Source organism: Poromitra crassiceps (assembly GCF_964638095.1).
Source record: "Poromitra crassiceps genome assembly, chromosome: 16".
NCBI classification, from domain to species: domain Eukaryota; kingdom Metazoa; phylum Chordata; class Actinopteri; order Beryciformes; family Melamphaidae; genus Poromitra; species Poromitra crassiceps.
Window position 1 is genome coordinate 32,225,971 of NC_139645.1, and position 17,339 is coordinate 32,243,309.

A 17,339-nucleotide genomic window follows, 5' to 3' on the forward strand; every position below is an offset into this window, starting at 1 on the left:
ACCCCCACTTTACAAGAGTGTCTCTAGCGGATGTAATAAACTCTATTTAAAAATCAGCATCTACAGAACTCTACCAAAACCAAAATTTTATTGTACCACCTACACTGATTCTTGCTTTGTATTCGGTTATGGATTTGATATCTTCAATTTCTCTGTTCATTTCATAGCTTTTACCCAGTTTCCCCTGTTTTTCTAGATTCTGATATTGCACCATTTTGGTAAAGCAATTAGTAAATGTTTAGAGAAGGGCCAAGTGCCAGATACATCTAGTGATCAATACACTAAAGACAGAATTGGAAGTACAGGTCTCTAATATTGAATTCAAATCAAAATGAATGCAGAGCTAACCATGGTGAAACTGTCTTCTCTCACTCCTACAGCATTTGCCCCTGTGAATCTTCTTGGAGAGGAAAGCGCTGCGCTTCCAGATAATGAAGATGACGACAGATTTGCCTCTGTGAAAACCTGTAAACATTCAATAGGCAAAGATTGTGTACCATAAAATATTTTTATTGTCCTTTTCCTATATATAAAAAAAAAAAAAGAATAAAACTTTTTCAACAGTTTTCAACACTGGATTTTCATTGAGAACAAAATGTAAAGCCTTTGTCTCTGTAAACAAAACACCATCATAAAATTAGAACACCTAAAAAAAAATACAGCGAACATTAGGATAGATAGATCAGTCTTCAAGTTATTGGATGTTGGATTAGGAATGTGCAAATAGGCATTGGCTCGACCTGGTTTATTTTGTCCATTTACATAAGGCGCCGTGGGATGAATCCTTTGTAGTGACCCTGTGCATCTGGGAAGGTGTCCCTGATCCTCCAAACAAGACAGCTGGGGATTACAACTCTCACGCCTTCACCTAGACGACCGTACTGCCACAACACATATTGTCTGTAGGCTGCGTGCCTGTACTGGCGGTTCTCCACGCCTGCCTCTTGGTCGTCATCGATGGCAAAGAAGTCGTTCCACGCAGCACGGGCCAGGCGCAGAACTCCCTCTTCCAATATATAGTAGTCTATATATGCTGACCTGCTGATGCAGTTCTCTGGCCTCTGTCTGCAACATAGCCTCTCCAAGTTGGTCGGCATTTGCTTGCAGTTAGTGCAAATGCACCAATCCAGCTGTCTTGGGATTGGGGGCCCGGGGTTTGGGTCTGGGTCAGGCTCAAAGAAGTCCAGGACATCAAACATAACTCCTGGGAGCCTCAAGATGACCTTCTCCAGCACCTGGTCTTTCTGGTCTGAAGTGAGGTTTGCAACCTTGGCCTGCCAAAAAACAAACAAGTTGTGAGTTATCACCGACAAATAGTCTTGTTTGCAAAATGCTTTTTATTTATAGTTGTGGAAGAATATTGGAATAATGAAGTTCACAAACCTTCATTTCTGCATTTTTGGCCTCCAGGAGTTGTTGCATCCGTTCCTGGTGTTGCAGACTAATGTCCTCATCTCTCCTCTGTCTGCCTCGGCCTCTCCCCCTGCGACCACCCCTCCTCCTTCCCCTCCCCCCTCCTCTGTTCACTGCTGGAGGTGCTGATGAAGCACCCTGGTCAGAACTGCTTCCACCCCCCTGGCCCGCCGCACCCCTTCCTCTGCCTGCCCTACCAAGTCCAGCACGACCCCTCCGCCTTCCCCTCCCCCTCCCCCCTCTGTTGACTGTTGTAGCTGCTGCTGAAGCACCCTGTTCAACAATCCTTCCAGCCCCCCGGCCTGCCATACCCCCTCCTCGACCTGTCCTACCAAGTCCAGCACGACCCCTCCCCCCTCCTCTGTCAACTGTTTGTGTCCCACGTTCAGAACTAGTTTCAGACCCCTGACCCCTCTCTTCCCTGCCATCTCCAGCACCTATCCGCCGCCTAGCCCTCAACCTTAGTCTGTCCCCTGCCACTGGAGCCCCGGGTCCCGAGCTGCTTCCACTGGGGCCTGTTATGTCCTCAGCTTCAAAGTCTGGGTCCTCAGTGTACTCTGTATCAATGTCTGTGTCCAGAGTGTTTATGCTGAGGTCCTGCATGGAGAGCTCCTGTGAAATAATGGCAGACAATTGTTAGCTAATATAGCTTCTTTAGAAAAGGAACATGGGTCTATCAGGACTACATTATGCTAGTTATGCCTTACATACATCTTACATTGGAAGAAGTGCTATACCATCTCAGTTACCAACAAAAAGCATTTACTACAATACCTATTTATTCATTAGTTCTTTTTTATAGGTTAGAGTAAATATAGACATAAAATATATATATTTTGCACCCACAATTTGTATGGTTTGGACTCCTATATATTGAATGATTGTATCTGCAATTTTTGATTGCTTCTTATGTGTGTATGCTTTTGTTATAAATGAAGCCTACTGTATATTCCACTGTATGCCTGGTAGTTAGCACCACAGCATGATGTATGCAAAAGGCTAACGTGATGTAACGTTACCTGGGAGTTATACAGTTAGGTCACGGTGTAGGCTACATTTACTGTAATACAGATTTGGTTGATAACGCTACTTTTTCGTTTGCCATTTCAACCGTGCCAAAATACGTTACATGTTGCTGTTGGTAATCAATGAGTCTAGTGGTATATAACGTAATGTTACACGGTTGGGGAAGCCATTTACCCGCAGATATATTTAGCCTACAGTTGATCTGAAATTGGAAGAAACTCTCAGCCTCTTCACAAAGAGCTTGGTAAACCTAGTTTACCCTCTTGTATCAACGTTTTTGAAAATACAATGGTGATGATAACGTTAGCTTTCTCGACAATATTACTATTACCGAGTGCCCTAAAGAGTTTCACTTGGTGCTAACGTTTGGCTATTACAGTAACTATGAACGCGACTGTAACAAAGTTTACTAGTTTTTCCAAATACTTTTCAACATCCTCGTCTGACATAATCTATTACGTAGCCAAAAAATAGGTAGATTACCTCGTCGCTCTGCATCCTGAGAAACAGCAGGGTTTGGAAAAAATGAAAAATAAACTTGGAGCGTCTTTCATTCATTCACTGGTCAAAGGAGAGAATGGAGGCGTGAGTACTGTTGTGATGTTGTCGGGAGCCGGGCAGGAGGAGGGAGGAGGAGGGAGGAGGAGGAGAAGCCAGGAGTTTTACGACAGTAAACAGTACCACTTTTGTTCAGAGAGGGGGCGCCAAAAACAACCCAATGAAACAGTGAAAAGTTGCTCGTAGCTGCTTTAACCATTCATTTTTGGCATCAGTAAGACGTCAGACATCTAAACAATAGTTTTGAACAGTAATTTCCTCCATAACAGCAGGAAACCCCCCTCTCCTTCAAACTCCTCCCTCCGTGTGTGTTCTCCTCCTGCCTCCCTGGCTCTGCAGCGGGCGTGTCACAAGCGAGTTGCTGCTGCTGCTGCTGCCTGTCTGCTGGCGGCCGCTCTTTGGGCGAGTCTGGATGGGCTCGCTCGTTTCTTGGGGTTTCGGTTGAGAGCTTTGATGAAGCTTTTGCGATTCTGGTCTTATTTATGCTGCGTGTTTCAAAGTGTGTTCCACCCATAATCTATTATGCAAATTTGCAATCCCCCACCGCCAGCTCCCTGCGCGAAAGCGAAAGCGTTTTCGCCAATCCATTTTCATGAGAATGGCTTCCTCACGCGGCTGTTTTTGCTTGGCTTTCTCTCGTCTGGAGAGCACTGTCGCCACTTAGTGGGTCGGTAAAATAGATTATACACATTCAATACCTCCCATATTTTAATATGAGATGTAAAAGGGGTTGATCGACGTCCCACCGTCAAAAAAAAAAAAAAAAATTTTAAGACGAGATATCTCATCAACGGCAGTCAACCGGTTTTTTTTTTAAGACGAGATATCTCGTCAACGGCAGTGAACGTGTTAAGAGTAAAGTGTTTTTTTCCTCCAGACTTTCGCAAACTTTTTTGAGTTTTTTTTTTTTTTAGGTTTTTTGGTTAATCGATGGGAACGTCCTTTCTGCAGATGTGTGTTTTTTGTCTGACACAAATGACACATTTGATGCGTTTGTCCAAATGTGACGAGTGTGTGTGTGTGTGTGTGTGTGTGTGTGTTCCCCTCACTGGACTTGGCGGACGCCGCCTTGCTCTCTGTCTCGGTCTTGGGCCGTCTCTCTCTCTCCGGAGATGAGCCGGGCGAGAGAGCCACAGACAAGAAGTCCATGGCCGATAGCAGAGCCTCCGTGTGGAGGAGCAGGTCGAGAGAGGTGAAGGTCACCTGTAGAGAGAGAGAGAGAAAGTTAGAGAGAGAGAGGGACGGTTAGAGAGAGAGGGAGCGAGAGAAAAGGAGGGAGAGGGGGGAGAGAGAGCCAATAGCAGGCGGAGCTGCAGCTCTGGGAAACCCCTGGTCAGATCCTAAACAGGATCTGTTCAGAGAGCTGTGGTAACGAACTCACTACTCACATTGATCATCTGCTCTGTGTTCTTGTATACAGTGGAGAAGTTTGGTCCAGACCGGTCCGCCTGAGGAAACACAACAGACAGACAGACAGACAGACAGACAGACAGACAGACAGACAGACAGAGAGTTTAGGTTTAGACTATTTAACACACATTATGATAAAACAGCCGCAAAACATCACAGAAGAAGAAGAAAGATTTATTACATTACTGATGACATCACAATTGCTCGAGTGACATCACTGATGGCAACACTGATGATATCACAATTGCTCAAGTGACATCACTGATGACATCATGGGTGACCCAAACCCCTAAACCTCTAGTCTAAGCAATAACCCAGGACAGCGGTGTGATGTTCCCACCTTGAAGTATTGCACTTTGAGCAGCTCGGCTCCAGACTCCACAGAAGAGCTGATGAGACAGAGAGGCTCGCCGGCCGAGTCTGAAGAACACAGAGAGGAAGAGGAGAAGAGGAGTCACACGTTTGATCCCGACATCCTGAGTGGGCTTGGACCACAGACATTTTATATATTGATATCTGATATAATATCTGAGCACTAATATCTGATGACTAATCTGACAGATTAACAACATGGTGATCACTAATATCTGAACACTAATTAATATCCGATGTCTAATCTGACAGATTATGATGAGTAGGATTAATTAGCAGTAATGTGTCCAGTACAATCCAATGGGAGCCAAAAGAAGGACAATCTGCCAGAATCTGACCTGCACTCATGCTGTATTAACGCTTTTGAGCAGCGTTCTAAATCTAAGATAAAATGTGTAACTTTTGCATAGCGATGAACATCCGTTACATTCAAGCCCTCGCAAAACAAGTCCCCACAATGCTGATTAAGCCCATCAGCACCAGATAGGACCGAAGTTTTCAATGTGTTGTCGTCCGGGGACATTCCCACGCTGCGCACCGGAGACTTCCGCCTGGCCAAGATAGCTAATTTCCCGTTAGCTTTCTGATAACTTAAATTGGGATAAATAATTCAGTCGTGCGGCTCTTCTAGACCTTCTAAATGTTATCAGACCGAATGGATCAAATTCTGAAGTGAAACGAGTCATTTCACCGGGACTGTGTGACGTTGAAAACTATTTATCCACTCTTTTCCAGCCCTGACACAGTAGGCTATGGCTAGGCTATGACAAATGCTGCATTCAGGTGCTGCTCGAGCAAAGGAAATGATCAGGAACTTATTTTCCCAACACCACATGAGCGCATGTTCCTTCAATGCCAGGAGCGCCAGAAGGGGGAGACAAAGGTTCTCCACTACAAAAGTTACATATTCTAGTTTTAAGTTTCCCCTTCATTGTGATGCTGACTTGCTAGCATTTAGACCCCCTGTTGGCGACAGGCGGTATAACCGGTGTGGCCTGTGTTGAGGAGGGAAACAACACTGGTGTCGAAATGGCACCACGGTGAAAACTCCATCGTCAACTAAACAGCTGGTTAAGAGACACTTGGAATCACTGCAGCAGCTAGTTTGGAGAGAGAGAGAGAGAGAGAGAGAGCCAGACAGAGAGAAAGGGAGGGAGAGAGGGAGACAGAGAGAGAGAGAGAGAGAGAGAGAGAGAGAGAGAGAGACAGCCAGACAGAGAGGGAGGGATGGAGAGAGGGAGAGAGAGAGAGAGAGAGAGAGAGAGAGAGACAGCCAGACAGAGAGGGAGGGAGAGAGAGAGAGAGAGAGAGAGAGAGAGGGAGAGAGACAGCCAGACAGAGAGGGAGGGAGGGAGAGATAGAGAGAGAGAGAGAGAGGGAGAGAGACAGCCAGACAGAGAGACAGAGAGCGGTGAGCTGACCGGTGAACTCCTGGCAGGTCATGCTGATCTTGCTGATGTAGGCGGAGCCACACATGTCGTACTTCTTGACTTTGGTGTCGATGCCCAGCTGCTCTAGCTGGAACAGCAGGAAGGGAAGCTCCACCCCCTGCCTGGGCTTCTTCAGCTTCAGCACCACCTGGGACACGAAGCAGACGAGTCACAGTGTTTCACAGACAAGTCATGGCTAAACAAGTCATTGCTAAACAAGTCATGGCTAAACAAGTCATTGCTAAACAAGTCATTGCTAAACAAGTCCTGGCTAAAGTTAAGTTAAGTTATCCTTTATTTATCCCCTTGGGGAAATTCATCCTCTGCATTTGACCCATCCTCTACTAGGAACCTTCCTAGAACTAGGAGCAGTGGGCAGGCTGCAGTGCAGCGCCCGGGGACCAACTCCAGTTATTTTGCCAGTACCTTGGTCAGGGGCACTGACAGGAGTATTAACCCTAACATACATGTCTTTCTTGATGGTGGGAGGAAACCGGAGCACCCGGAGAAAACCCACACGGACACCGGGAGAACATGCAAACTCCACACAGAAAGGACCTGGGACGGACCGGGGTTCGAACCCGGGACCTTCTTGCTGTGAGGCAACAGTGTTAACCACTGAGCCACCGTGCCGTCCAAACAAGTCATTGCTAAACAAGTCATGACTAAACTTGACTTGTGTATTGTGAGCTCTCCTTTTTATGAATGTGTATGTTGAGACGATATATTGTCTTATATTACTGATGAAACTGAACGCTTTGGGGTTCAGTGAGTCAGTAGTCAAATGGGTAGGTTCTTATCTTAAAGAGTACACATGGTGGATGTTAATGGATTACTATCCAGTCCTGAGATACTAGAGTGTGGCGTTCTCCAGGGGAGTGTCCTAGGGCCTCTTTCTTTCCTGCTGTAGGTAAATGATTTGAAACCAGCGTATTCATCTGATCTCTTTCTTCATGCAGATGCCTCTGCCTTACTTATGTCGCACAAAGACAAAAGCGTCATTGAAGAAACCTTAAGCTCAGAGCTTACATTGGTTAGTTAGTAGATGGCTAAGTGACAACAAGCTATTTCTCCATCTTGGCAAAACTGAGTGTAATTTATTTGGTTCTAGACATACCAGTAATTGAAAGATGTCTGATGTGGTGAGGACATGGGTTTGAGGGTACTTACAAAGGTTAACCATCGCATCCGTTGATTGGTTGAGTTCATGTTACGCCCAAAACACACCTATGATTAGTGAATGGACATCAACTTGGGCCTTGTGCCTTACTTTGTGTGCAGCTTAAACAGCGATTTGGATTTGGACACGCCCTAAACGCACGGGTGTGATGCCTTTTAGACCATGTGCTATGGATTGTGTTTGGAGAGCGATTAATGGCGCGAGTACGGGGACATGTTGCCATGTTGGTCACACGTCCAGCAGCAGAGTGAGTCCTCTCTCCACCTGGTGTGTTGTTTACCTCTTTGATCTGAAAGTTGAGCAGAACGTTAACGGTGTTCTCGCCTGGCGCTCCGTTGGCGACGGCCGGCGGAGCACCGCCTCCTGCCGGTGACATCACCGCCTCCATCTGCTGCTCACACAGCTCCGCCTTCTCTGAGGACACAGAGGAGAGACAACACGTGAGTTCTCTCTTTCACCGACTTGATGTTTCTGTGAACAATTTCTTTACAGACGTTTTCAGGATAAAACAGAGAAGTGGTCATCATTTCATTTGGCAACAGAGCCAAACCTTTAGACTTTCAGATCATCCCATCAAATACAAATATCAACCCTGATGTTGATCGCCTTTAGATCTGAGATCATAAAAAAGAGACACAGAAAGATGTTCATGTTGTATTTGTGATCTAGATCAGCGATGGGCACTGGCCATCGCAACAATCTGGGTTTCTCATGTGGAGAAATAATTGGTGACTCCTGCCCTAGATGAACGAGTTCCTAATGATAATGGTAAATAATGATGCCCAGAGTTAATGGTGTCGTGACAATGACCAACACCGACCGACTTATTCTGAGTCGTTCAAAATGAAATTTTAAAAAAAAAATGAAAAAAAAAAAAAAAAAAAAAAAAAAATTGGGCCAGGTGACGCGTTTCGCGTCGAAACGCGTCACCTGGCCCATTTTTTTTTTTTTTTTTTTTTTTTTTTTTCATTTTTTTTTTCTCTGGCTGTGAACAAGCAATTTCAAAAATTTCAACGGATTCGAAATTTAAGATTTTTTAAGAATTAATATATATTCATATATATTCACGGTAAAGCCGGCCTTTAAGGCAATTCTGCCTATGTATTCAACTTATTGTACTAAATACTATACATTCCCCCCCCCCCACTTGCTAAGATTTAAGTTTTTGCAGTGTGAAGCCTGTCTGTCTGCAACACTGTGGTAGTGGGGATAGAGGGGGTGGAGCCTGTGTGTACAGAACCAGGCATACCTTGGCGGTTGGGGAGGAGCCTGTATGGACTGAACCATGCGTACCTTGGCAGTGGGTGTGGAGGGGGCGGAGCCTATGCGAGGCAGGGGGATGCTGTCCACCAGCTCGAGCACACCCTGGATCTTCTGGTCGGAGATCTTCACATGTAGCAGAGGAAGCTCTCCTGACACCTTGAACCTGGAGCGGGAAGTCACATGACCACCAACAGCCAATCAACAGGCAGCTGTGTCTGACAGAAACCATTGCGCTGGTTCCCTTGTCAGGAAGTCATGGCATTTCTGTATGAGGATTTGGGTTAATTGCTTGAAATAAGGTTTATGAAAACTGAGACCTTTGTGTTCAGCAAGATAATCTTCACAAATGAGGACCACTTTTATTATTTAAAAAAAATCATCAAAATGGTAATAATAATTTAAAAAAAAAGTAACGCTTCAAAGTATCATAAACTTTTGTTAATCCCACAATGTAAACAGTCACACTGCAGTGAGGCAGCATGTCAGACACATGCGAAGAAGGCGAGATGGAAGAACGTTTATTGTTCAGAAGATAATGTGACTTTGGAAAATGGACCGAATATTGATGACTATGGGGTCATAATCTGAGATTACCTTCACTCCTCCCATTGAGTCCAATAGATTCAGGTCTCCTAAGTGGGCATGGCTGTGGAAAACCATAGACACTGCATGAAATAGGCCACGCCCATCACGGGGGAAATCGCTAACTGATGGGGCCCCTGAGCTCACTTTGCAGCTGAGACTCTATAGCTTATGGGCCCCTGAGCTCACTTTGCAGCTGAGACTCTAGCTTATGGGCCCCTGAGCTCACTTCGCAGCTGAGACTCTAGCTTATGGGCCCCTGAGCTCACTTCGCAGCTGAGACTCTAGCTTATGGGCCCCCTGAGCTCACTTCGCAGCTGAGACTCTAGCTTATGGGCCCCTGAGCTCACTTCGCAGGCGGCCTGCGAAGAGACTCTAGCTCAGGGGTGCCCAAATTCTTTCCCATGAAGGGCCAAAACTCAATCTGGGTGGAGGGCCGAGGGCCAAAAATTAACGTTGTGGAATTACATTAAAATGTATTGTGTTTTATAGAAAATTAACATTCTAAATCTAAAATAACATTTCAATATTATAATCTACTTTTTATCTGTTTGGTAATTGTAATAATTTGCAATTGGTTATATATATTTAAAAAAAAACATCTGCATTTGTGGGGAGCTTAAACATTTAATCAGTAAACACCCAGTTAAAAACAGTTGTATTTTCCACCTTTGTAATCAAGAGAGAAATTTGACTTAATTCACAACTTGAAAAATCCTCAAGGTACTTTGAAAATCAGCTTTATTGTTCATCTTTTGTAAACAATTTGCCATGACAATTTGCAGGGATGCAATCTCAGGAGTGAACACAGTATATCTGCAGCCACATTCAGACACTGTTTCACAAAGTCACCACATGAAAAAGCTATCCACCCTTTGCAATCAGTGCAGATATCTGATAACTTGCCCGAGTTGCATTCTGGATTAAAAAAAATCGGGGCGCAAAAAAAAAAAAAAATTGCGCTGTGAGGGGGGGGCCCGTGAGGGGGGCATGCCCAGGGGCCCGTGATGTCATAATCCGTCTATGCTTTTTATGGTTAATTAAAAGATAACTTTTCAAGATTATGGGTTTTAGTCATTTTCTTTAGTATGCTATATCTGCAAAAGTACCTAGTTTTCACAAGACCACACAAATTTTGCATAATGGCTATACTTGATTGTCTCTTCTCTTGATGCCTTATAATCAAAAGTTTCCGATTAAATAAGGAAATAAGGTTTCCCATTAATTATAAGTATGCTATGAATCAACCATTTGAACCACATATCTGTGCATCTCCTTTGTATTTGTTCTGCTGGTCTATTTTCATTCAAACATTAAACTAGAGGTAGAGGTTCCTCATGTTCTTATGTTCATTATGTTCATATAGTTAGATTACTACTTTAATGTTTATTGTAAAAACGAACTTTATCGTGCTTTTATTTTGAAGACCAAACAAATAAACCGGAAGTGAAATTGTAAGAATTGTCGCTAATTTCACAGACATTAACGTTACGTTCCACTTTTAAAACTTTAAACTTTAAGGCAGTATGGATTACGGGGGTCAATGATTACGGGACACGTAGCACATATTACAGCGATCTGGTAAGCCTTTGCTTGTTCCACAACAGTATTGTCTGCTAGAAGAGCAACTAATGTTAACCTGTAAATTGAACAGAAAGTGTTTGATCTTGTTGCAGGCTACGCGGCTAACTGCTAGTCAGACGCAGTCAGACAGTGAATGGGCGAGTGATGCGGTGCAGGCATCAGCTGATTACTGACCTGATAGCTTTTTATTTCTCCTCACAAAGCGCTCCAGGCAGAGATGCTAACAAACACACTGTCATAGTGAACACTACAGCCAAGCTTCTCTGCTGTGTGAGCCATAGGTGTAAAGTGGTATCGGGCGCATACGGGTGTGTCAGTATTGGGTGAGTACGAGTACAGCAAAATAGGCCAGTATCGGGACAACCCTAAAATCATTATGATAATTATGATTATATGATTATTAATATTTGTTTTACAAAATTCATGGCAGTAGAGCATTAGTAGTTGAGCATCAATCCCCCTTTTCAAACATGTGAAAATTAAATGCTGTCAGTTATTATAGGCATAGTTTGCATTGTTGGCTACCAGGCAGCTAAAGTTAGCATATGAATGTTAGCCATCAATCGTGTTGCTTAGCTACATGTCATGTAGCTGTTATGGCAGTGAGCTGTTTTTACCACCACTATCACAGGTCATACTGTAGTTAGTTAGCAAAACCGTGAATTCCATTTGATGTCTCCAGTTCAAGATGCAGTCCTCTAAAAATAATTAGCATTGTGGATATAGTCTTTTTATGCGAATAACATTTTGGGTGAAGCGAGATTTAGCTAAAAGTAGCAGCAGTGAAGCTAGTGTAGACGTGAGTGACTAAGCTAATAACCATAACAGCACAAAACAGTGGTGATCCACTTCCAGAGAAAATGAAAATGAATACAAAGGGTGCGTTCGTAAATAGTCAGTAGTAGCCTAAAGAGTTCATAGCGCAAAGCGGCACAAACGGGACCGACCCGCTTCAAACTGACTTTAACACCTTTAACTTTAACAATGGCAGTTTACTGAGCGCGGTGAGTTTAGCAACTACAATCCCGTTGGGTTAGGGTTATTTTGTATTTTAGTGTAGAGTGTCAGATTTGATTGACAAGCCAACTGCAAGATGATGTCGGCGTGTGTTCTCTGTGGCGCATGGTGGCCTGGCAGATTTTACAGTAGCCTCATCAGTCAGGAGAGCAACGTTCACCTAATCTCAGTCAAGACACAGAAGCAGCAGCAGCAGTGTAGCTACCACACAAGCATCTCCTGAGGCTGATACAGTGTAGCTACCACACAAACATCTCCTGAGGCTGATACAGTGTAGCTACCACACAAACATCCCCTGAGGCTGATACAGTGTAGCTACCACACAAGCATCCCCTGAGGCTGATACAGTGTAGCTACCACACAAGCATCCCCTGAGGCTGATACAGTGTAGCTACCACACAAGCATCCCCTGAGGCTGATACAGTGTAGCTACCACACAAGCATCTCCTGAGGCTGATACAGTGTAGCTACCACACAAGCATCTCCTGAGGCTGATAGTGTAGCTACCACACAAACATCTCCTGAGGCTGATACAGTATAGCTACCACACAAGCATCCCCTGAGGCTGATACAGTGTAGCTACCACACAAACATCTCCTGAGGCTGATACAGTGTAGCTACCACACAAACATCCCCTGAGGCTGATACAGTGTAGCTACCACACAAGCATCTCCTGAAGCTGATACAGTGTAGCTACCACATAAGCATCTCCTGAAGCTGATACAGTGTAGCTACCACACAAACATCCCCTGAGGCTGATACAGTGTAGCTACCACACAAACATCTCCTGAGGCTGATACAGTGTAGCTACCACACAAACATCTCCTGAGGCTGATACAGTGTAGCTACCACACAAGCATCTCCTGAAGCTGATACAGTGTAGCTACCACACAAACATCTCCTGAGGCTGATAGTGTAGCTACCACACAAGCATCTCCTGAGGCTGATACAGTGTAGCTACCACACAAGCATCTCCTGAGGCTGATACAGTATAGCTACCACACAAGCATCCCCTGAGGCTGATACAGTGTAGCTACCACACAAACATCTCCTGAGGCTGATACAGTGTAGCTACCACACAAACATCCCCTGAGGCTGATACAGTGTAGCTACCACACAAGCATCTCCTGAAGCTGATACAGTGTAGCTACCACACAAGCATCTCCTGAGGCTGATACAGTATAGCTACCACACAAACATCTCCTGAGGCTGATACAGTGTAGCTACCACACAAACATCTCCTGAGGCTGATACAGTGTAGCTACCACACAAACATCTCCTGAGGCTGATACAGTGTATAGCTACCACACAAGCATCTCCTGAGGCTGATACAGTGTAGCTACCACACAAACATCTCCTGAGGCTGATACAGTGTAGCTACCACACAAACATCTCCTGAGGCTGATACGCTAATGACAGCTAAAAACTAGTTCTTCCACCTGGTTAATCTGTTCCCCACTCACTGGTTCACTTGAAGAATAAAGCAGGCAGAGTCCAGTTTAGAACGTTCAAAGATTATATTGTGAATGTTGAGTCAAGACAGGGAGTTTCAGCACACATTGATGGATGTGAAGACTTATCATGGTTGCTGGAAAACAATATATATAAACAATGAAAGCAAAGGACATTTAACTAGTAATGTAGCCTTGATGGCAGAAGTGTTTTTATTTTATTTATTTATTTGCTCATATAAAGAAACAGACAAATTGAATACAGCAAAAACAATGTGTGGGTAGAGACAGGAAACACAAGATGGGTTTATACAGGGTCTCTACCTCAGAAAACCAATATTAATAATAATCTGTACAAAGCAAACAATATGATGAAAACAAGAGAAAGGAAACAAGCAAACTATAGATAAGGCAAAGAAAAGCAACAGTACAAGAGAAAAAATAACAAAAAAGGAATTAATAATGAATAGAGTATCGCAGGGTTGATGTATTCTTCTAGGCTTACCCAGAAATGACCAGCATGCTGGTTCGTAGGGGGAAAGGCAATGGGATTTTTGTATGGGGATTTTGGTTATTACACTTCAAATCCATAAAAGTGGTTTTCGTTTGTGAAGATTATCTTACTGAACACAAACTTTGGTGCGTCATAAACTTTTGTTAACCACAGACCTCATTTCATGTGTTTAACCAAAATCCCCATACAAAAACCCATTGCCTTTTACACGTACGAACCGGAAGTGTGACCTCTGGACTCATTACTGCGTTAACTCCATAAGTCTGATAACGAGGTGTTTAAAATATGTAAATTGGTAATAATTACCGCTATTAACACTTTCAGTGCCACGGCCCTTGGGCAAAAGGTTGCTTGCTGTGCCACATAGGCCGCAATGCATTTTAAAACAGTCATATAATTTCTTTAATAATTACTATGTAAACACTGAACACGCACAAATAACGATGAGACTCTCTTCTATCACCTGCAAAAAAAAGTTTATTGATCCCATTTTCCGTTCTTTAGTTATGAGCCGGAGAAGATAGCTTGATTGAACGAAAAACAGAGCTTTTTTTCTACGAGCTGAGATAATGAGCCTTTTGTGAAATTAAACATTTCAAGCACATCACTGACTCTGAAGCTAATTTTCTGATGTCTGGGTCTGTCTGGGTGAAGTGTATGCTGCTCTGCTGCTCTGCGTGCCCCCCCCCCCCCCCCCCCCCCTCAACTGCACACGCCTCCTGGGTGTGTCTTATGTGTCTGGTGGCTCTCAGTCTCTGTTGAGTTTGCTGCGCACACACAGTGAATGGTGCGCGACATTCAGCTTTTTGGTTCCGCGTGTGTTTGTCACGGGCTGGCATGCTTCCAGTTCGGAATAATAAGTTTGATTATGTGAATGTGCTGTTGCAGCGTACATGGAGGTGCTCAGTTGTGACAGCGGATGCTGCTGCTGGGGGCACAGCTGGCGTTGTGCTCGTTTATGGAGGCACGTCGATGCATACGGACGGATGCGATGCGATTTCCTCATTTTCCCCAGTGACTATTTCTGTGTGTTTGGCTCCTTTTTCTCTGATCAGGAGAGTGCTGTCGCCACCTAATGGGTTTGTAAAATAGGTTATCGACCTCCAATAGCTACAATATTGTTAGAGGTGACGTAAGAAGCTTAGATCGACACCCCCCCCGTCAAAAAAACAATTTGGAGTTATGACGCCATTTGGCGTCGCTGGCACTGTACGGTAAATTTCTAATGACGCCATATGGCGTCGCTGGCACTGAATGTGTTAACATTTGCGCATATTTAAACACAAGAATACACATCTGAAATAAGAGTCAATATTTCACCACACTTTGTGACACAACACCATGAGGCAGTGCACTCCTCTTAGTTCGCTTTCACATATAAGCTGTTTAGTCCGCTTTAACCGCGCCAGAGTTCGTTTCCTCGGATAGTTCGGTTTGTTTGGGCTGGTGTGAAAGCGCAAACGAACTCTGTTGCGGAACAAACAAACGAACTCTGGCGCGCTTGAAAACGTGGGTCTCGGTTCGCTTCCAAGTGAACTCTGGCGCGGTTCGTTTGTTGTGTGAAAGCAACCCGGACTAAACACAAGAGCGCCAGTGCATCTGATGCACTCATGCAGTGCATCATGAGTAGAAGACGGGAGAAGGGAGCAAAACAAACACTGCGGCGTGCACACGTGTACAGTACCTGCGCGCTGCGTCGTGACATACGTCGTCATAACAACATCACATTTATCAACAGCTGGCCCCGGTTTGCCTATCTCCTTCGGTACGTAGGCTACTCTCATCTGTAGAATGAAATGTTCAACAGCTTGCTGCCTCATCTGCTGCTCATATTGGGCACATTCTTGTTAAATAATTATTTGATAGTAGCACCAGAAATCCCAATATCGCAGGTGGTGTTGCTCCATGTCCGTGTTTTGCGGATTCACTTGTGTTGTTCAGTCAGCCCTCACGCAGCCAGGCCAGCCTGCTGGAGAGGAGAGATTTCCCTTCTCTATTCTGTCCAATAGACGAGTGACTGTTTTGACCATGTGATATTGTTCAGAAAGTTTGCTGCGCTTGTGACAAATTGCTGTGTGAAAGAAAACCAAACCAAATGAAAATCACAACAATGTTGCAACTTCACCCGCCCGAATCGCACCGAGTCCACCAGCTTATATGTGAAAGTGACCTTATAGTGATCAGCTTGGGACGGGTCAAATTGATCACTATAAACAGATGATCATTATAACGGATTTCTTCTTTTTCTTTATTTCTCATGCAGATCACCATCTAATTGGCATTTGTATATGAATTACATGAATACAGTACATATAAAGTAAAGGAATGTTGACTTTAAAAATCCATATAGTAAGTTAGGCCTCCAGCTGTTTCAAACACATCTGTCTTGCGTAGACAGAGACGCTGCCATCTCTCCACAGACAGACATGCAGTCATCTCTCCACATACAGACAGACATGCACATGAGTATCGCTGCTGTATCTCACTGGCTCATTTTTGGCAGTTTGTAAGTAAAAAAAATAATACAATTACAGTAACTAAAAAAAAAATCACATTGTTCTCAGTGGGGACAAGGCCCAAAATCATCACTGTAAGCAAATTATTTAAACAGCATGTGTATAGAAATGATTCAGGAGCTTTTTGATCACTATAAGCGGTTGATCACTATAACAGTGATCACTATAAGCAGATTTCACTGTACTAGTATTGGTGAAGTAAGTTCTAGCAGGCATAGAGAGCCGCAGGGATGACGTATTTTTGTAGGCTGAATGCGGAAGTCCCGAACTTCCTGGTTCAACACTGTTTCTGTCTATGGGATTTTTGAATGGGTTTTTGGCGCGATGCTTCAAATAAGGTCTCTGGGCAACGCAAGTTTAATCAAACGCGAACCAAGGTTCAGCGGGATAATCTTCACACATGAGGACCACTTTCATGAGTTTTGAAGCGTAAATGCGAGCCCTAGAAGTAGGGCTGGGCGATTAATCGAATTTTAATCATGATTACGATTTGGGCTGTCCACGATTATGAAAACAAGATAATCGACATACAACGATTTTGCGGCTCTTGTCACTCTCGTTCTGTCTTGTGTTGTAAATCGAGCGCACCCTTTCCTTTGCAGCGGTGTGCTCGGCCCCTCCCCCAAAGCCCAAAACACACACACACACACACCGCTCGAGTTGGGAATGACTGTCATGTGAACAGAGAGCCACTGCACTTCTCCTCCCCGCTTATTTCCGTGGTAGCACAAGAATAAGATGAGAGAAGTCACAGAAAGAGAGCCGCTGGTCGAGAGGAGAGGTAAAACAACGTATGTGGGGTGGAAACACTATGGTTTCGCCGAGTTTAAAGGTCCACACATCAAGAGCGATGCGAATATACAGCACAGAATTGCGATGCGAGTTTTGACCCACCTGTCAATCACAGCCACAGACTTGGAACAAACAGTGCAAGATATGCGCGGTCGTGGCTGCACCCCGCAACACAACCTATCACTTGAAATCCACTCACAAAGTGGTCTATGACCAAGCAATAAACGCTAA

The 17,339-nt window shown here is 44.3% G+C and overlaps 1 protein-coding gene across 1 annotated transcript in view; it reads right to left on the bottom strand.

The window, feature by feature from the left end:
- LOC310791593 (intermembrane lipid transfer protein VPS13C-like) overlaps window positions 1-17,339 on the bottom strand; it is a gene marked incomplete at its 5' end in the record, with an annotated part of 96,708 nt that overhangs the window by 74,387 nt on the left and 4,982 nt on the right. The window contains 7 exons of the mRNA XM_083653260.1: window positions 4,047-4,200; window positions 4,386-4,445; window positions 4,748-4,827; window positions 6,201-6,357; window positions 7,670-7,803; window positions 7,981-8,003; window positions 8,639-8,815. Of these exons, the coding sequence (XP_083509386.1) occupies window positions 4,047-4,200; window positions 4,386-4,445; window positions 4,748-4,827; window positions 6,201-6,357; window positions 7,670-7,803; window positions 7,981-8,003; window positions 8,639-8,815 (785 nt within the window). The remainder of the gene's footprint in view (window positions 1-4,046; window positions 4,201-4,385; window positions 4,446-4,747; window positions 4,828-6,200; window positions 6,358-7,669; window positions 7,804-7,980; window positions 8,004-8,638; window positions 8,816-17,339) is intronic.